This window comes from Drosophila gunungcola, assembly GCF_025200985.1.
Source record: "Drosophila gunungcola strain Sukarami chromosome 3L unlocalized genomic scaffold, Dgunungcola_SK_2 000002F, whole genome shotgun sequence".
NCBI lineage: Eukaryota > Metazoa > Arthropoda > Insecta > Diptera > Drosophilidae > Drosophila > Drosophila gunungcola.
In genome coordinates, this window is record NW_026453178.1 from 2,051,658 (window position 1) to 2,072,959 (window position 21,302).

At 36.7% G+C, this 21,302-nt stretch overlaps 3 protein-coding genes across 4 annotated transcripts in view; 1 reads left to right on the plus strand and 2 right to left on the minus strand.

Annotated features, from left to right (window-relative positions):
- Positions 1 to 21,302, plus strand: part of LOC128257006 (serine-rich adhesin for platelets) — a 77,157-nt gene that overhangs the window by 2,592 nt on the left and 53,263 nt on the right. The window contains exon 2 of one of the 2 annotated variants that reach the window (XM_052987797.1): positions 859 to 2,215. In XM_052987797.1, coding sequence (XP_052843757.1) covers positions 1,130 to 2,215 — 1,086 coding nt within the window. In that variant the 5' untranslated portion in view covers positions 859 to 1,129. Of the gene's footprint in view, positions 1 to 858; positions 2,216 to 21,302 lie in introns of those variants that run through there. The other variant, XM_052987796.1, reaches the window with a different exon arrangement.
- On the minus strand, positions 15,374 to 16,091 carry LOC128257035 (uncharacterized). The gene is made up of 4 exons (XM_052987836.1): positions 16,033 to 16,091; positions 15,819 to 15,977; positions 15,596 to 15,760; positions 15,374 to 15,541 (listed from the first exon to the last, which is right to left on the minus strand). The coding sequence occupies exons 1-4, from the start codon at positions 16,075 to 16,077 to the stop codon at positions 15,377 to 15,379; spliced, it is 534 nt and encodes a 177-aa protein (XP_052843796.1). The 5' UTR covers positions 16,078 to 16,091; the 3' UTR covers positions 15,374 to 15,376.
- Positions 17,231 to 18,319, minus strand: LOC128257036 (uncharacterized). The gene is made up of 4 exons (XM_052987837.1): positions 18,050 to 18,319; positions 17,842 to 18,000; positions 17,616 to 17,789; positions 17,231 to 17,561 (listed from the first exon to the last, which is right to left on the minus strand). The coding sequence occupies exons 1-4, from the start codon at positions 18,086 to 18,088 to the stop codon at positions 17,403 to 17,405; spliced, it is 531 nt and encodes a 176-aa protein (XP_052843797.1). The 5' UTR covers positions 18,089 to 18,319; the 3' UTR covers positions 17,231 to 17,402.

Consider the following 21,302-nt stretch of genomic DNA (forward strand, 5'->3'; position numbering starts at 1 on the left):
TTGTTTTTAATAAGTTGAGGCAAATGTAAAGTGCATAACGATGAAGTTGCTGCCTCCCTCCCTTCTTTGTGTTTCTGCTGATCTGCTTTAAATATAGAAGTCGACAATGATGATGATGATGATAATAAAACCGAAGTCGCAAAGAAGTGCAACATAAATTTCAGCAAAATATTACGCATACGCAACGTGCAACAACAACAATGCCAATGCATTTGTACATATATTATTGTTGTTCGTGGTGCAGTTCTTGGGGTTATTTATGCCCACAGGGCGACGCTCAGACACTGTCCCCTCCTTTCGCGCCCCCTTTCTCCGGTTCGCTCCCGCCCATGAGTCACTATGTATTTTTGTCGGGGGTTCGGGAGGAATCATTGTGGGCCGGTGGATACTTTGCCACAGACTTCGGGACAGACTCCTCGCACAAAACAAAAGCAAATGCAGCTAGTAAACGCGACAACAAGAAAAGAAACTGACAAAACACAAGAGCCAAGTGGGCGACCACACAGCATAAAAACACTGCAAGAAAAAAGTTTAATCTTTGATAAGGGCATAATGGAAATCAAATTTAGGTATTTCAATATTAATCGCTTAATATTAATACAAACCTATACGTTATGATTATGAATTCATTTTAAAAACAATTATTAAAGAATACAAAATAACTAACATTTTTATATAAACAAAAAAATACAAATAGGTTTTTAAGGTTATAAAGATCGCCTTTCTATATAATATTCTTATTTATTAAAAAAATCTTGGTAAAATTGTTCAACAAAGAATTTTAAATGTTACAATTTATATTTATCAAGAAAACTTGTAAAAAATGTTTCATAAAGAATTTTCTTTACTTTCTTGCAGCAATAATCACCATATTGATCACGTGCTTGCACCGGAGTTGACCATGCGATTTGGGGGACTTCCGGACGAAAGCACGGCGTAAACAATCCGATCGCCGGCGGCGGACGACGCTGTGGCCCCCACGCATGCAGATGCAGCCAGTGGCGCCGCGGGGGCCAGCTGCACATTGTGGTGGGGCACAGTGGTTGTGATCAGCCTGGTGCTCGCCCTGACCACACTGACGACGCTCCTCCGGCCGGCCTCAGTTTCAGCCTCAGCCCTCGCGGTGCCAATGCCGGGATCAGGTGGTCTCCGTTCCCATATCTTGCAGCAGGATCAGCGGGCTTCCAACGGAAACGTAGCACACCTATGGGCGTCTGTTGTTGAGAAATTAAATCGAATCCACGAAGAGCAGCTGAGACGAAGCGGTGACAAGTGTGTGAAATGCCAGACAAGCGATTCGATAGGCAAATCAATTCAATTATCGAATGCAACTGGAAGCGACGGCGAAAGTGAAAGTGCCAACGAAGGTAGTGCGCAGGTGGTGCAAGGTGCTGTAAATAGTGGTAGTGCAATTTTGTGCAGTGTAAATAGTGCAAATAATACGCGTAAGTTAAATTTAATTCTGGGCAAGTCGCAGCAGCGAGGGGAGCAATTCGTTGTTGGCACAAATTTGCAAAATAAATTACCAGCATCGAGTGCGGATTGCCACTTAAGTCCAAGTGCCGAGACAAATATTCGTACAACCCCACCGCGATCCCCTTTCTACCCCTCCCCCTCCCCCTCCGCGCCGTGTCCATATAGTAGTCGTCATCGTCATCGCCAGCATCATCATCATTATCATCATTATTATCGTCATCGCCATCATTATCGTCATCGTGGTTGTCGTTGTCGTTGTCGTTGTCGCGACGCGTCGCAGTCTGCATCCGCATCGCCCGCGTCTATGCTCTTGCCATATCAAATTAATCAACGTGCTACATTGTTGCAGCAATCTGCAGCAGCAACAGCAAAATCAACATCAACAGCAACATCAACTACATTACCACATGTGCCCGGGGCAACAACGACAACAACAACAACAACAGCAACATCTCTGCGTGCCGTACCTCGTATTTTTAAACGCAAACGTGATACGGTCCAAACGGCAACCACTGCATCACCTTTGACCCCGCAGCAACATCCAACAGTCGCAGCAGCAACATCAACAACATCCACAACATCCACAACAACCACAACAACCACGCGGAGATCGCGACTGGAGTTCATACTTTACACGGAAGTTTATGAAGTAGAGAAGGATTCGGTTTCCCCCGGCGATTCCCATTCAAAATTGAACGTGGGCAGCAACGAATCCTTCTGGCAGAAATACGGTGAGTAGGTAATACATATATAAATGTATAATGTATAAATTTGTGAAAAAATATTTAAATATATGAAAATGTGAGAAAATTGAGGGAACACAAAGACGCTCAGCTTCTTAACAATATTCACATAATTATCCCTTTATAAACTTGAATTGATAAACATAGTTATATAAATATTAAACTCGTTAAAAATCGTATACTAATAGTATTCAACATGATTCAAAACCATCACACAACAACTTGAAAATATAATTTTAAATTCAAAAAGATATTCTCCAGATTTTACAGCATTAAAATTGCCTCCGTACCTTATACACCTGTCAACAGACTTTGGTCTAAGAGCAAAAAATGCTCAAAAACAAACGAATCATACCAATGCCAAAAAAACATATTCCACTTGCACGTCGCAATTGTTAATAAAAGGGCGAAGAAAGAATAAACATAAGAACAGAAAATAAACATCAAATCGCAGCAACAATTGCCCTGAAATGTTCCGGTACCAGACATCATATCTGAACATTTTTATGCCTTATGCGATATGGCATTATGGCATTTGTCGCCAGCAGGAGGAAGAAAAAGTTGGGAAGGGAAAGGGGTTTGAGGAATAAATGGATATGATGTGGGATTTTTAACACAGCTGGCTGGTTAACATAATTTTCGTGGGCATCTCTTGTTTTTTTGTTATTCTTTTTCTGCAATTCAATGGAAAATAAAGCGAACAACGATGGTAAAAACAACAGACTGACTGAGTGAAAGGGACAGAGAAAGAAAAAAAGAAAGAGAGAGGTCGAGATTGTGCAGAAGAAGAAATAAGAATGCAGCAGTTGTCGAGGGTGATAGACTTAATGACCATCCAGTAATTAGAAAATATTTAACGGATTAATGAGAACGATTACTATGAGTTCACTATGGATTTTGTAAAAAGAAGTAAAAATAAAATCTAAAAATATATTTACCATAAAATATATTTCTTTACAATGAAAATATTATGATTTTATAATCATAAGAAGCATCAGTTTATATTTAGAGATTTTAAACTATTAAATGTCGCTTCTGAGTTTATAGTTGCTATTATTAAAATATATTTTTTTAATAATTCTTAATAAATAATTCAATGATTTAAATGATTAAACAATTTTAGAGCAAATAGTTCTTTTTGTAAATGAAAATGTTTTTTTAAGATGATCTTTCATGAAACTAAGTAAGCGAAGTGTCTTAAACAAAAAACATAGACCAGAAATTGTACGCATATATTTTAAATGTTAACATAAAATATAAATAATATTTAATTAGCTATGTATATACCCTCAATTCTATTCGTACCACTCGAAAAAGAAAAAAAAGTGGGCAGAAAAAAGAAGGCGACAGAAATCAACTTTTTCCAACGAATAAATTTCGAGTTTTCGATAGTCTCGGTCTGCCACAGACAGTGGTCGTGGTCGTCGCTGTTGTCGATGGTTGTTGTTATTTTTGTCGTTGTACTTGTCCAGACGGTAAGATCTGGCCATGGAGAGGGGGAGGAAGGGGGACGGGTCAGGGTGGGGAGGAGGAGCGGGACGAGCTGGTTGGCGGGGGAACTGGCCCATTCGTGGGCTCCAACAGCGTCAGACTGTCTGGTATGCTACTTTGCCTGTGCAGCCAGCTCTCTCTATCTCTCTCTGTCTTTCTCTTTCCCTCACATTCCCTCCCTCTCGCTCTTTGAACGACTCCCCGTCTCCGTCTGTTTTGCGGTTTGCTGCCTTTACCACATGTGGCGTTGTCGAAAGATAGTTGTAGTTCTACACTCAAAAATGTTACATTTTACTTAAATTTAGTACTTTTAGTATTTTTCAAATTTTAATTTTCCAAAAAAATAGAAACACTTATGTTAAAGTATCTCCTTGTTATTTCGCAAAAAGCATTGCATACTTTTTGGGGCCTTATGAGGACTGCAAGTTTGGTTTCACAGGAAATCCTATTTTTTTGCAATAAAATAAAAATTTAAAAAGCCAATCTTTTTTTTATAATTAGCAATTTGTACATCTGGTTAATATATATTTTTTTAAAAAGCATTAAATGTTTGAATAACATAAATTTATAAGTACAGAAGTATCAAAGGTTTTGCAAAAAAAAAAAGTATAATCGTGCGTAAATAGTTTGTAACTTTAATGTGAAAAAAAAAACAAATTTAGGGTACTTTTTCTGTTAGTGTAGCCATAGTTTCGGTGTCAGCTGTCTGCTGTCTAACTCTTGCGCCTCTGTGTAGGCGTCATCATCATCATCATCATCATTATTCGTAATCATCATCAGTTTCATCATGGCGCTTGGATTGGCCAATGCATAAAATTATACAGAGACATGACATGGTTTTGAATAATTAAACACAACGTCGACAACGACATCAAGTCGAACTAAATGGCTGCCAGCAGCGCATACCACAAGTACTCTTACTCGATGGCCGAAAACCAGATGAAGGGGGAAAGCCCCAGACAGACAGGAATGCAATGTCCTGAACTAACTGCCAAATCACTGGCCGGGAATCTCTCCATTTCCACGTTCCAGTCTCGACTCGAGTTAAACTAATTAAGCTGGTTAATTCACTAAAACGAATTACAGTTGCCTGGGTAAAGTAGGTTGTCATCAAAAGGGGGGAATTCTTTCCGCTTTCTGTGAGTTTTTAATAAACAAATGTTGCAAATTTGTGTCATTGATCATTATTTTTAATGTGTAGATCATTTTGTATCGTGGAGTCATATTTTATCTTAAAGAATAATTAACTTAATAAACATTAATTTAACAATACAATAAAATAAAAGCTTAAGTTAAATTAATTTTAAATTTTAAGTTTCTAGCCCTCTTATAATTTTAATACATTTTAACCCTTCTAAAAAAAAATGTTGCAGATGATCTCTAAAATTCCTTGCTTTAGCTTGTAAATCGTTTTTTTAATCAATTTAATAAGTGGGCCAAGTCAATTTCGAAAGTCCGACACCAACAAAAAAGACAATTTGATCGTTTTTTTTAATGAAGTTTTAAGGAATTTAAGTCACTTTTTTTTATAAAAGTTGGACTCACTTTTTATTTAATAGCTTCTGATTGATAGGAGAGATCTTGATTTCCTTCGACAATAAATTTTAAAAAAACACTAAAAAAAAGTTGTTTTTTTAAATAGGTTAAACTTATGGCGTATTAGAAAACCTATTAAACTGGAACTCTGGACTGATAACATGATCTATTAAAATCGGATTTACAAATAAATTGGGAAGCAACTAATGTTGTTTCTACAATGATCTAGACAGTCTCCAGATTGGCAGTTTTCTTGAAGCAACTTAAAACCAAAAGCAATCCAAAACTAATCTCAACTCCAGACATAAGACACATTTTAGAAAAAGTAATGAAACTGAACAAAGAGCCGAACTAACAAGAAACAAAAGAGCCAAGAATAAAGGAAGGAAAGATGGCACAAGCGACAACGTTGACAGACAATATTGACAGCCGAGAATTGTTCGCGCAGTTTGGCAGTGTTTGCCCAATATGTTGGATGTGGAAACCCATTGTTGCTGCTGCTGCTGCTGTTGCTGCTGCAATGTTGCAGCACTGCAATTGAGGTTGCTAGTTGCTGGTTGCAAGTCACTGCTGCTGCTGCTGCTTCTGCTGCTGTCGGCTCGTTTCAGTTGTTTGAGCTGTCAAAGAGGTCTGCCCGTCTGTTGTCTGCCGGCGTTTCCTGTTGTTTCCTTTTCGCCGTCTGCAGTCCGCAGTCTGCAGTCTAGACACAAGTCAAAGTCGAAGTCGGCTGAAGACCTGAACGAAACAAAAAAAAAAATACAACAAAAAAAAAGGCAGAAACAAGGAGAACCCTAAAGCTCAGGTGCATTCTCGCAAAAAGGCATCAGCGACCTGAAAAGTCTCCGCGTGTGAGAAATGGGAACGAGTATGGCAACCAGAACAGAACTGAAACAAAATCTGAACGAAAAGCGAGGCTATAGTCAAAGCTAAGCCCATAGGTGAGAGCAAGGTCTGAGCCAGACCCAGTCCCAGTCCCAAAGAGCAGACATCGCAATCGACATTCACATCAACGACAACGGCGATGTTGTCTGTTTGTCGTCTGGAAAGTTATGGGACAATGTTGTCGCCGTCGCTGGCTGTTGCAATGTTCTGCCAGAGGGTATATTAACCATAACAATTCAAGTTAAGTTACACAATTTCTGTCACATGTTACCTTTTGACTTAAGTTTTAAGGTTTGAATTTAAGCTTTTTAATTAATGTCTGGCCAACTAAATTTCAAACATTCAGGTTTTGAAATATTAACTTTCTGCATTCAAAAAATTAGAGAGACTATCGAAAACCATTTTGGACAGTATTCAATTCAATTCAATTCAATTCAATTCAATTCAATTCAATTCAATTCAATTCAATTCAATTCAAGACATATTCTAGTAAGAAATTTTTAAAAATAACTAAAAAAGTCTAAAAAAAAAATACATTTTTAGGCAGAAAAATACCTATTTATTAATGTCAAGCTTAAAATTAATATTACTTTGTATTTACAAAAAAAGCAATTTGTTTTTTTTTGCATATGAAAGAAAAATTTAATTTATTATTCATTTTACAAATTTAAAAGTGTAAATTCAAAAGAAAGTTCAGTAAGTGTAATACGGCATAAAAATCAGATTTAAATGCATTTGTGCGTTGCTATAGTAATAATCCAAGTTTAATATTATGCAATGTGGTACTTCTAAGTCGGCCTATTAAAAATTACATTTTAGTTGCTTCGGTTGTTCTTGGTCGCTATCTGTCGCTCAGTCGCGTTGTCTGGTGTCTTTCCGCGCTGACAGCCTTAGATCAGAGGGCAGTTGATTTATGGCGGCGTTGAGTGGCTTTATGCTCACCTCAAATATGACACAAGGTCCGCCTTGTGAGACAAAAAAAAAGACCCCTACAAACTAGGTACATAGTGTATGTGCATCTATGTGCAAGCGGGTATGTCCGCGTGTCCAGCAAACGGAAGTTGTCCTTTTTGCACCCTTTCGCCGACGAAACAAAACCTTCCCCTTTTGTAATCGCCGGCACTTTTCCATCTGTCCGTTCACGCAACAAGCAAATTGTGGCAATTATTGTAGATGTACACTTGAAGGAAAAGGCACATACTTAAAAATTCTTTAATTCTCATGTTGGTCTAAAGTAAGTTCATTAACTTAGAAATCTTGTGGATTTGGGCACTTTACTATCATGTTTCATTTTATCATATATACACATATTCGGCTAAGATGACTTAAAATATACTGGGTGCATACATCCTTACGTAGTCTATTTAGTTCTAGCCTTAATCTTTATTGGTATTTATTGTATTACAAAAATATAGTAATTTATTAATTAGGAAGCTGTTTCAAGTCTTAAATTTTTGATAAGTGGATTGTAAAAAGTAAAAAGTTTGGATATCTTTTTTATCTCAGTGCTTTCTGTGTGAGTACGTTTGCATTTGCCTTGCTCCATATCCATGGAATTGAGACCGATGTCCACTGCATGTCTGAACAGCGATGCGAGACGACATGTCGCCTCATTCCCAGCACCTCCCACTTTCCACCCCCTTTTTTTCTCCCACTCCCTTTTGTCCATCTGTCAATGCATGTTCCGTTTGGCAAACTTCCCCTAGACACATCCACCCACCTTTAAAACCCCTACTCCTCCGGCGACCAGAGCGCTTTTGTATTGCAATAAATGTAATTATGGTCTCGAATTGTATTCAAAAATACCCACTCTTCACTCCGTCGTCTGGCACATCATCCAAAAGGTGGTGCCTTGACCACCTGCAATTTGTGTTTAGCTCTCGGGCATTGATTTTGCCGGCAATCAACAAAATAAATTGGTTATCAAAGTGAGGACACCGTAAGTGGATGGTGTGTGAACTAAGCAGTTATAGGGCATATTTGGCCATGGCGTTTCGGACAGGGGTTAATAAAAGCGGATGAAAAGTGAAGAAGACACGATGAATAACAAATCAGATTTAGACACTGAAGATAAATTAATTTGGGTGGTGTTGAGTTATACACACTGTGTTAAGATAAAGAAAAAATATATGTTTTTATTAGATACAATGATAGTCATATTTCAGAAAAAATAAAAAACATTTGTAATAATTCTTTAACATAGGTTCGTACATTCGAAAACACTTATAATAATCGTAAAAAACAAATCACTTGTTTTACAGGTTAAGAAAAACAATTGTTAATTTTTTATTAGCTATTTCGTGACGCTATTTTATAATTTTTAGTGCACCAATGCTTCAATATTAGGTTTAAGACTTGTTTTTGATTAAAATTGTTCTCTTTAAATTTGTTGATTTATCGATTGTACATAAATTACCTTTGAAATATTTCTTAAAAATGTAGTATGTTTAAAATAAATAAATAAACGGCATCATTCCGTTAAAAATTGTTTCTATTTTTTACTTTTCTTATTTTTTAAAATATTGTGTTATAAACATTCTAATTTTGTGAATGGCTCATTAAATAATAATATTGTTACTAATTAGGTTGGAAAGCCCTGTTAAGTAAAGCATAAATTAAGTATCCTTGTAAAATACCCCATCTCTTATGCACACCAACTAATCCGTGGTATTCTCAGAAGACTTAAAGTGACTTAATAAAGGTCCTGGCAGATTCCTAGACTGCATTTACTCCCTCAATCCCCGGGGTGCCTAGTCCCTATTCCCTATTCCCCGTGAGCAATTGGATATCAAAGGCAATTTGCCACATTCTGAGGATTTGGTGTTAAATATTCAATTCCGTCTGCAGCGGACGTCTGCGTTTGCATCGCGTTTCCGTCTTCGTTTCAATTCGTTTCCCATTGCAAAGGCATCATGATGATGATGGTGATGGTGATACTGGTGATGCTGGTGATGCTGGTGCCTGGAGACCTGAGACTCTATAGAAGGAGCGAGAGGACTGCCAAGTGGTCGAGCCTGTGGCCATTCTCTAACAAACAAACAACAAAACGAACACAAAGAATATACTTTTGAATGGCGAACGGAATAGTAGAGATTTCAGAAGTGTTGGGAAAATGAACAAGCACTCCAAAAAATGAAAAACCATTTTTGTGCTTAAACTATTTTGGTAAACAGGTATTAAACGTTGACAAAAGAGTTCAGTTATATTACTAATAGTGGCTAAGATTTAATTGTTCATTTCATTGAACTTTTATTGGTTTTTTAATAAGTTAAAAATCAATTATTTTTTGAGATACAATTTTAAAGTGTGTATAAAGCGTTATTTCAACTTAAGTATGTTAAAACACTTTGTTTTGACCTGGCAAATTTAGTTTTTTTTATTGTTTAGAACTGTTAAAAAAATATGTTAATATTTTGTTGAGTGTAGTACTGTGAAACTGAACTGGTGTAATGTGAAGCAGATGAAACGGACAGCGGCCAACGAACGAACGAGACGAACGATTTCAGTCAGTGGGACTGGATGGACATTTGGAGGCGTCGAACGGTGGAGAAAGAGTTTTGGCATGTGACGAGGAGGTGGGGGTTCGGGGGCAGTAGCAACAGCAGCAGCAGCAGTCTGAGCAACAGAAATTGCAACCGATAATAATTATTTTTATGGAGTCTAGTCTGTGTCTAGACGATTTTTTTTTCTGCCTTTGCTGTTGCTGCTGCTGCTTACTTCACTTGCTTTCGACCTGGCCAGTATCTGCCCTCTCGCTCGCTCACTCTGCCCCGTCTCTTTCTACTACCGTCTAGCTATCTCCCTCCTTTTACGGCCTCTCTCCGGTTGACTCCCCTTACTAAATGCTTTGCTAAAGCTACTGTGTCATTGTTTTCGCTTTGATTCCGATTTTAACTGGTAAACTGGCATTTAACTGTTTTTCTGTTGCTGTTTGACAAACAAGGCAGACGGACTGAAGGGGGGGATGAAGTTGATGGGGGGGTGGCGGCTTTCCAAGGAGCCCAAGTGAGACGACAAAACGGCAACGACTGCAATGAGATAGTGAACGTGAGCCAGGCATGACAGACTCCAGCTAAATGCGGCAACCGAAATGGACACAAAAGACAGTCGGAGGGGGATAGTTTGCAAGGAGGGGGCGGTAAAGGGGCCAGACAGTGAAACAAGCCAGGAAAAGTCAGGCCAGCCAAGTTAAAAGTATACTCTCTAACGTGATTTAAATCAAAGCCGGTAAACCTTTGACAATATAGCAATAAAGTATTATTAAAAACATAAAAATATTATCATCACCCGAAGAAGTAAGTGTAAGTATTTAAAGTAAAAATAAAGGTTTTCTCAAAATAGTTTTTCGAGAAATTATCAAAATGGCTTAAATGAAAAAAAATTCGGTGCATTTTGTTACTATCAACACATTTCGCGTTTTATTTTTTTTAAAAACTTTTTTTTTTGTAAAACCAAAAATGTAGCATTGTACAGCGCAGTCCGAAAGTAGTGCATATCCATGCCTGTTAAAACACGGGTTTTCCACATAATAGTATAAAATTAAATACTTAAAGAAATTCACCTAACAAAATTCGAAATTTTCAGGAGCCTTACTCAATGTATATTTTTAAAATTTTATAATAAAAATTTTAAAATAAAATTTATATCGCTAAGTTTTTTAAGGTACAAAAGGTTTCAAATCATCAAAAATCAGTCCAGATGTTGTTTCTTTACAAATAAAAGGCTAGCCAACTTGGGTAACTATTAATCGCCACCACTGTTCCAGTTCCACTTTGCAACTTCTTTTGCTGACGGCGCTCCATCAACTGCATTTAGCTATTCGCTTCGTTGGGCATGAGAAAAATGTCACCTCCACAGCCTCGGGAACAAGACCCAAAGCCGACAGCCCAGGGATCGGGGATAGGGGATCGGGAATAGGGGCTTGGGACCGAGACAGGGACAATTGTCTGGTGCTGTCCGCTCGTCATTCCGATGCCTTTTTTTGGGTGGAGCGGCGAATATGTCTAGGAGAATATGTCTCTCGACACCTTTCGGTCGGTAGCTTTTGTTGCTGTTGCAGTTGCTGCTGCCTCGAGATATTATGTTATTATGGCAATTATAGTTACACGACTTTGGCGGCATCTATGGCATTTGCGGGCCGACGACAGCTTGGCATGTCTGCCGTGTCGACCCCCTCCCGTTGTTACCACTGTTTATATATTCCTGGGCACACACATATGCCCCGACTTCTATCCCAGATTCCCGCAGATAAGAGAAAGGCAGGCTGACTGCATTGCAATTACAAACATTTTAATGCAATTAACACACACCTGAGACGGGCGGCAGAAGGGGGCGGAGGAGGCGGCAGAAGGCGGACCATCTCATTTGCCTGACTTTTTTGCAATCCGAAACTTCTCGGGCCGAAAAAAAAAACCAACAACTGCAACAAAATAAGCAACTTCAAAAGCCGAAAGGCGACATTCGGTGCGTGTGTCAGTACCCTGGGCCAATCTCTTGATGACGCCGCCACCGCTGCAGTTACCTGACCCCCTCCCCTCACCTTCCCTCCCACCCCTGTCACCCTTCACCACCTTAATTGTGAGGTTTTCATTATGCCCTTCAAAGGAGTTAGCAAATTTAATGGTGAGGCTTGCCTAAAAGTAAGTCAAACCTCTTGAGAGTGCTAAGCAATTTAATATTAAATTAGATTCTTGAAACTCAAGTTTTAAAAAAGACACAAGAACAAGTAATTCTTATTAATATATGTCAATGGAAAAAAAATGGGTCTTTACACAAAAAAACTTAGGAGTCTTAAATAAATAAGCACCATAAAGCGATACGTTTGAGCCACACTTTGAAATGTGATGTAATGTTTACAGAAACAAAGAACTTGTAGACAAACTTGTTAATTCTTAAAAAAAAGTTACAAATTCATTAAGGTTTAGTTCACACGACAAAATATGTCTTTGTTGACAAAAATTATTGAAGGAAATTACTTGTAGTCCTGTGCGTAACGGAGAAATCTAAAGTTATTTTAAATTTATAAGCTAAATTTAAAAGCAACAAAAATAAACAAAAGAGAAAATATAACACCATATAAGTATTCAAAAAATAATGATTCAGAATACTAATATGTTTTCTTGTTATTTTTTTACCTTTTAACTTATTTTAGTTACCATTTTGGTAGTGTTTGTCTTGTTTCTGTGAAAGGATAAACAATGGGAAAAGCATGCTCTGAAAGTATTGAAATGTAAAATATAAATTGTTGATGCTTAAATATTCATTGATTGATTTTATTTTTCTTTTTATTATTTATTTATATTTGAAAAAAGAGTGTATGAAAAGCTTCATCTGCGCTGAGTAATCTGCCCTCTTGTTTTGCCGCTCCAGTTGTTATCAGTGGCTGTGGCGGAGCGGCAGATACTCAAAACGTTGTCGTCGTCGTCTGTCGTTTGTCGTCTGTCGACGGCTTTTGTTGTTTGCCGCCTTGGGCTGCACTTACATGTGAAAGGTGGGAATGGACTCGACGAGGATCATGCGGATGGATCGCAGAGGAGGGGAGGGGGGCCGGTGAACTCCCCTTAATGCCATGTCCAGCAAATCGTTTTGACCATAACCCCATCACCAGAAAACGGGCACAATCAGTTTGCGCTTCATTTCATCGGTTTAATATGCAACACAAAAAAATTGTTTGTCTTTATTATCGCAGGGGAAAAGGAGACACACACACACACTTACGCACACATCCTGGCCACTTGCACACCCTTTTTTTCGCATCGACATCGACTGCAACTGTCGCCAGCGGCATTCGAGGCCTCTGATCATCTGAGGCTTCCTTCGACTTCGGCTGCATTGTTTGGCCCGCCATTTGCTCTTGGGTATTGGTACTGGTATAGGCTATTGGGTACGGGGCAAATTCGTATCGATTCACGTCAGAGCGCTGACGTCGCAACGTCAGCCAGACGTTCAATAATATTCAAATCATCAGCCGAAAAAAAACAAATCTTGCGCCAAAAACAATGCCAAGAAATCTGGGACTGAGCAAAGCAAAGCTTAGGTACTCTAACTAAATTTGCAAATAATACTATATATTAAAAATTATCAAAGTAGATATGATTTAAAAGATAAAAAAATAAAATAAAAATAATAACAATATTTAATATTTTTAAAATATTAAACACCAATGAATGCTTTAAAAAAAAATAAAACTGTTTCCAAAAACAAAATAATTGTTACAATCTTCTACCTAAAATGTATGTTTCATTTATATTCAAATTGGGAGTAACTTTCTTTTTCTTACATTTCTGAAGGAGTTTTTAAACATCTAAAATTTAATCCACAATAAGATAAATTAGCACTTCTGCCAGATTTCATGAACTAAAATCAAAGTTTTTAACCCAAAGGGTAGGGTAAGAAACGCCTTTTTAATTTCTGCGAACTTAGTTTATTTAAAACGCAGTTATGTCAACATTTTATACCATTTCGCATTCTACAGGCGTTATACCCGCAATATTTGCTTTCGACTTAGTGTAGCGTATAGAAAGCAAAAGCAAAATGAGGCAATAATACATTTATGGAGGTATCGTCTAGACATTTGGCAATGCCGCCAGTGACGAAAGCATTTGGATATCGGAATCGCAGCGCGATAAAGTGAACAAAGCCACAGAAAAGCGTTATCAATGTAATCAAATGATATTGATTATTCACTTCTGTCTGACTGCCCGACTACCTGCCTGCCCAATGCCGAATGCCGAATGCCGAATGTTAATGTTCTCCCGGTCTGCTTTCTGTCTGCCTGCGTAGAATTAATGGCAAATCATTTATAATCCGACAGACAAACAGTCGAAGCCACAAAGCTTCCACCTTGACCGTTGGCATCTGCAATGTCTACATGCGTACAATTGTGGTCAGACGAATAGCACTCAGAATTTATATTTAATTTATTTATTGAATAATATTTGTTTTTTAAATTTAAATCTAAATAATTATAATTTTGTAAAAGATAAGCTTAGATAACATGCATATTATAGACTTGAGAAAATATAACTATGTTAGTGAATTGAATTCTAGATACTTTCTTAAAACTAAATTTAGAAATAATTTAAGTTCATAGATAAGAAAAACAGCAATAAGGCAATTTTATTTTGGTTCATGATAATATATATATTTGTGTAACCGATAGTCTTTGAATGTTATTATGTTATTTTAAATAAAATAATCCTATGCAATCTTAAAACACATTTATAAACACATTAGTTAAAATTATTGTCCAATCAGAGATGGCAACGATTTAAATGCTAAAAAAAGGGGTTTAATTAAAAACAAATCTAATTTATATAAATAATTATTTTCGTTTATTACATTAAGAAGACCGAAACGTCTAAAGTGGTGCTAATGTATCGACTCCCGCTGCATATATTACGCAATCCGCTAAAGATTGGGTCAGCCCGCGGAGTGGGAAATAAGGAACTTAGTCAAGCGATTAGCTTCCGTTTCAGTGACTGGCTGTGGATGACTTGGCAGCCTTGATAGCCCTGGGATTTCGCTAATCGGCGAGTGGGGAATGGAGGTAGCCTGAATTTGTATTCTAGGTCATTAGAGGAACAAAAACACCAACAACGCGGAGGAGGGCACACAAAAACCATTCCAGAACCCAAAGAACCAGCCGGATAAAGGGAGTTCGTGTCGCCGGGGCTGGCAAGGGCATGCCAGGGAATATGTTTAATTTATTATTAATGGACTGACCCACCTCCTCACTTACGCATGTTTTTTTTATGTATTATTTTGTGTGATGCTCTCAGAGGTTCCTGGGTAGTTCCTTGTTACCAAAAAAAAACATAAACGGAATTAACTAAATTAAACAAAAACCAGGTCACAAAGATATTATAGTTGGTATTTAAAAGCAAGAAATCAAGCGTTAATTACGTATTATTTTAAATTTAATTTAACACATTTAAGTTTTGCGAAGGGCATTCAAACAACTAATTTGATACTACGCTTTTCAGTCAGAATAAATAAATCTAAAATTTTACAAAATGTTTAATAATAAGTAAGCAATAATAAATAAATAAATAATTATAAAATAAAGTTTTATTACAGTACATTTTATTAAAAAACACCTTTAAAAGGATATGTATTTATGTTAAATAAATTGCTTTCATATTCAGTCAAAAGCGTTAACTTATAAATGCTTCTGGTAAACAAAAAAATGTAAGCATAAACAAAAATATAAATTAAAAACATGTATACAATTTACACAGTATATTCCACTATTGGCTATTCGATATTCTGATGTACAGATTTATAACCGCCCGAACAATGTTATATGCGGACCATTCGGTAAAAATGGCATAATCACCATTCATGATGGGGATATATTTCGAGAAATCCGAATCCATGTTTCCAGTCCAAAGATGGTCCACGATTAGGTCATGCTTAAATACATTATTGTTAGAATGTTTAGGTCAACTTATGGTAGATTTACTTACATCGTATGGACACGTGTGGTTGATATTGGAACTATTTTTGTAAATTTCGTAAAATAATTTTAAAACTGGATTTTTTAGGTTTTTAAGGAACTTGCAGGCATCATAGGTGACGTCTACGAAAAATGGTTTGTACCCATGATCATGACGCATTAACTTCAGTTTTAGCTGCAAAACAACAGCTAAACATCAGATCAAGAGTTTTTTGAACTATTTTCTAACTTACTGTGACATTAGTTACTGGAATCTGGTACATGCTTACATGAACATCGACGTACTTGTGAGAGCGGTTTACCGCTTTGATGTAACATTTTTTGAAATTAAGGAACTTTGTGTCTTTTGAGCTGCACTTCAAATTGGTAAACGTCACATGGGTGAGAATCGTCTAGATATAAAAAATATATTTATTTGCTCGCAATTGAAGTTTTCCAGTGTTTTACCGAGAAATACCCCAAAAGAGTTATTATATAAAGAAACATTCGCATGGCGGTCTTCACCAGTTGAATTCGAAGCGTACAATATGTTATTTTTTGGTTCAATGGTTTGAACCAATGTGTAGTCACGTAATGAACAGACCAATTTAAGAGATAATTATCGAAGAATGTTGTTTTACTAATGATATATTAATATCGAATCAGTTCACTGACAAAAAATGTACTTAACGATTAGAATATAAAAAAGGGTCAACTGTATTAATATCGGATTCATTTAAAAACCTTTTAAAAATGTAAAATATTTTTAAAAACATGTGACTTAGCTTACATTCTTAAACAAATGTTAAAAAATATGTATAATAATAAAATTCAAGACAATTTATATTAAATTCAATATGCTTATGATTATAATGTTTGCCTATCCGATATTCTGATGTATATATTTATAAACGCCCGAGCAATATTATATGTAAAAAATTCAGAAAAAATAGCATAATCGCCATTTATCATAGGGACAAATTTCAAGATTCTAAATTTTCCGTCCAAAGATGATTCAAAATGATGTTATGCTAAGAATATATGTTATTTCTTGGTATCAATCAATTTTAAATGGAGCTACGAACATCGAAGGGGCATGTGTGATTAATGTTAGAACTATTCTTGTATATTTCATAAAACAATTTTACAATCGTTGCCGTTGGTTTTAGAGGAACTGGTGAAGGTAAGGTCTTCGAAAAATGGTTTGTACCCATGATCCTGCCGCATAAATGTCGATGCATTTATGTGTACGGTTCACCGCATTGATGTGGCATTTTTCGAATTTAAGATAATTCCTGTCCATTGTACCGCCCTTTAGATTTGTGAAAGTCACATGGCTAAGAGTCGTTTAGGCGGTAGAAATAGCTTTATTTCCTTCACATTAATCTGCTCTCAGTTTTACCATTAGATATCCCAGAATAGTTAATATATAAAGAAACATTCGCATTGTGATCTTTACCAGTCGAATTGAAAGTTAACAATGTGTATAGTTTGGTTGAATGGCTTGAACAAACGAGGATTTAAATAATGAGGAGGTAGATTAATAATTATAAAGTCAATTATGTTATATTATTTTTAACTGATTTTTGATAAATAAACATTTAATAATACAAATAGGGGTAAAATTGTGCTTATTATAAATATTTAAATAAGAAGTAACAGGCATGTGAAATACGTCTTTGGGTTAACAAAATGTAATAAATTAGAGCCTCAGATAAATACGGTTTTCTTAGTAAATGAATTGAATTTAATACGTGTCGTGAAATAAAGAAAAACACAACAAAATCAAAACACACGCCTAAAACATACGCCTTATTGCTTTTCCTTAAAAAAGTATTTCAGTTTGTTATTTTAAAGTAAATATTGACTGTCAAGCGAAGAATTTTTGAAGTATACCACGTTGAGTAAATGGCATATTCTCCATTGGGTACGGGAAGTAATCCTAAGAACGCATTTTCAAGATTGCCAGTCCAGAATTTGTCAATCAAAACATCATTCTAAATTGGAAGTGGTTTTATTAGGAAACAAAACTCCAATATATATATACTCACATTGTAAGGACAAGTATGATTTAAGTTTGAAGCATTGATGAACGTCGAATGTATTTCTTTCAAAAATATCATTGATCTTTGCCTTGGATTCTTCATATACTTGCAAAAGTCGAAATTCATGGCCATAAAAAACGGTCTATATCCATTGTCGTATCGCATTGCTTCTAATCTGATCTGAAAATTACAGAAAAGTAAGCTTCTCAACCTCTTAATTAGATACTCTTACCATAATATTATTAATTGGAAGAATATTTAGCTTCACATTGACATCTATGTATTTATGCGTTCGATTCACTGCTTTTATGTGACATATTTCAAAGCTTCCAAATTTTTTGTCGATCATATTGCACTTCAGATTGGTGAAGCTGACATGAGCTATAGAGCACTAAAAAAATTGTCCTTAAAGGGTCACAATTTAATAAGAAACTGCTTACTCTAGCCAAGCAGGTTAAAATCATCCAGATCTTCCACATATTACGTTTTTTTGGGAACTGAAATTCGCCATTTGTTCAAAGCTTTTATTGTTGCTTTTCCATATATGTATATTTCATGGCATTTAAACATTTTAATTATATCTCGTCTATTAACTCTTAATAACAATCCATTATGGCAACACAGACACAGAAAGCTGTATATAAATGTTATGACTACACTTCAGTGGTTTACGAATGTTCTCTTTTGTGTAACTTTATTCGTGGTTACTAAAAATCACGTTTCAAAACGTTGTGCGCTTTAACTAAAATGTAAACCATTGGAAAATACGTATATATTAGGTAAGTTTAAAATTAAATTAATAGATTAGGTTAATCCAAAGCAAACGAAATTATATAGTTTAAAAATATTCTTAAGCTGGATAATTCGATTGATTCCAATATATCCTGAAAAGAAATAAGACATACTCGTTTCTGCCAGATTCTTGGACTTACATATTTTTCGTTCTAACCGGGGAAGAAAACAAATCAAACAAAAAGACGTCCAGACAAAACCGAAAGAGAACCCGTGAAATTAATGTGCCCGCCAAAGAGATGACTTAAGTGAAGCCAGGCCGAGAAGTTGGATATGGAAATAAACTGGCCAGAAGAGGTAGCAGCAGTCCCGGCCACAAATATACACTCCAGACAAAAAGATTTTTATTGGCCTTCACTTAACGCTCATAAATTTGTCTGCTGCGAAATTTGCGAGAAGAGTCCAGAAAGCGAGGCAACAGAAATTAAAAGAATATTGTTTATAGTGCCAAGCTTCCGCAGATGTCTGGATTTCTGGATGTCTGGTTGTCTGGAACTGGTTCGGGAGACGTTTTGTAAGAGTTTCCCATTAAAATATTGTTGCAGAATACCCCGGACCCGGCATCCCACCCATTTCTTGTTGCTGGGTGCGAGTGTCCGCGGGTGAGTGCCGAACTTCACGCACAAATCTGATTAAAACTCGGTCTCAGTTAATGAACCAAGAAGACCCCGACTATTCCCCCTGTCCACTCTACGCCTTCCGGAGTCCAGCAAATGGAGTGCAGTTCGGGAAGTCGAAGTGTGCATCTGGACGACTGGATGGACTGCAGCAGGAAGATGGTCAGCCAGTCAGTCGCACAGATAGTGCAGAATCTAAAAATAGCCACCAGAACCACATGTTGGTCAAGTTTTTGACTCCTTTCCCCGGATTTTAATACCCTTGCCTAGAAGGGTATAACTGAACTACAATAGTTATATACAATGCGAGACATTTTTTTTTTAATATTTTGTAGGGTGCTATGCACCCCTTTGGGTATGCAGAATGAAATTTTGGTCTGTTTATTTAATTTCAAATCAAAAATTTTAGTTAAATATAATAACCACCGTAGTCTATTTACTTAAAGGGTAGTCAAGATATGTCTTTCTTATGATTGTTATTAAAGATTTATATTTTTATCAGTAAGTTATTCTTATAAATTAGATCCAAAATATTAATGGTTATAAATATATATTATTATTTATATACATAATGCGAATACTCGAGATAGTGTGTATTGAAAAACATATTTATAAGTGTTTTATAGAATTTGTTAGATTTTTGAAAAGCAAAATGTATAAAATTGTATTTGCTAATAATATCGTAAGCTTTTTCGTGATATGTGATCTCTATCTAATTTAAATGTCGTGAAGAGGCAGTTGCTAATTATTCAATACAAAAAGTCTGGTAGTGTACTTATTGCTTCGTTTTCCAGCTCTCACATTTCATTTGAATGCCCATTTTCTGTTGCCTTGCCTAGCAAATGTTACCCACATCTGTCTGCAGCAGCAGTCGCAGTTTTAGTGGCAGTCCGAGTTCGAGACCTCGCTGGCGCAAGAGTACCCAACCCGACTCAACCTCAACCCATTTCATGCCAACCCATCCCAGTCCATCCAATCCAATCGCATCCAGTCGCCGGTGCAACAGCAACCATCTTTTAATAAATGCGAACGTGATCGCGTTTCGTGCGTCACTGCATGCCCAGACAACTCACACAGGCACCCAAACTATATGTACATGTATGTATATATGCCATATACTCGTACTGGAATATAAAGAGCCGACTTTTCGAGGCGTTGCACCTTTGGCAAAGGTGCATTGATCGGGATTGGGATCGCTGTCTGGGCAAGTTTCTTCTGCTCCTCCAACACCTCCTTGTCCACCTCCTTTTTTTCCGCGGCCATTGGCTGCGCTTATTTTGTGTACTTCTTTTTTTTCCCCCTCGCTTTTTGTTCGTTTTGTAAAACGAAATTATTATTGTATTATGCACGCGTATACACAGGCCAAGTATCCGGAGACAGAGCTTCTTTTCCCTTATTTTTTCCTTACATTTTTTTGTTAACGACGCGTGCGTCGAGAGCCGAAAGTGCGTTCAATGAACGCAGTGCGGAGCAACGATCTGGAATGAGAATATGATCGGGAAAGGGATCGGGAACGGGAATGGGAATGGGAACGGGAATGGGAATGGGAATGGCCAGACGATAACGCCGGACATCGGGGGGCGGTTGTGGGAAAATGGGGGAGGTCGATCTGGTGCGACTAACTTGAGTCAGCGGGAATGTATTCGCACGCCCTTGGCATGGACTGGCCATATCATAACCGGCTGGCTGGCTGGCACTTGCGTGAAATCACTTGGGGGAGTACACCGATATGCGGCGGGGTCAACAGTATTGTTATAATAACATTGTATTGCATTATATTGACAACCAAGATAAACTTGGTATTTCTTATAAGTAAGTTAAACTTACTTAGTCTTTGTATATTTTCACATATATAAAAACATACTTTTCAGTCTGCTAGTCAAATGTGTACATAAGGTAAAAAAAAACATTGGATATCTAGCTAGTTTATATTAATATTAATTTACTTGACATTTGTGATGCTTAGCACTTAATTAATTTGCATGGAAATTATTTAACAAGAGCTTTTAAATAATTCTTTAAATATTATAATTTTGGCTTTAAAAATCATGGTAACATTTTTAATTGATTTAAACGAAGCGCAATTCCAACGAATTGCATATAATTTTATTTACACTTAATTTTTTCAAGATAGTGGCAAAGATAAACCCTGACAGACAGTGAATGACTCCAGACAGACATTCCTATGGTGTTCCGTGGAAAAACGGCGACACGTGCGCATTACCATTTGAAATTTGGATGCGACAGTGCGTTATCGCAACCGCAGGGCAAATGCAGTTCATCG

Bases quoted from the DNA above. Each gene is read 5' to 3' on its own strand.
- LOC128257035 (XM_052987836.1), bottom strand. From the start codon at position 16,077: ATGCGAATGTTTCTTTATATAATAACTCTTTTGGGGTATTTCTCG. The intron at 15,761-15,818 runs GTAAGTTAGAAA...GTTGTTTTGCAG, and splicing joins TTCCAGTAACTAATGTCACA to CTAAAACTGAAGTTAATGCG. The intron at 15,542-15,595 runs GTAAGTAAATCT...AATGTATTTAAG, and splicing joins ACCACACGTGTCCATACGAT to CATGACCTAATCGTGGACCA.
- LOC128257036 (XM_052987837.1), bottom strand. From the start codon at position 18,088: ATGTGGAAGATCTGGATGATTTTAACCTGCTTGGCTAGA. The intron at 18,001-18,049 runs GTAAGCAGTTTC...CAATTTTTTTAG, and splicing joins TTTTAACCTGCTTGGCTAGA to TGCTCTATAGCTCATGTCAG. The intron at 17,562-17,615 runs GTGAGTATATAT...CTTCCAATTTAG, and splicing joins ATCATACTTGTCCTTACAAT to AATGATGTTTTGATTGACAA.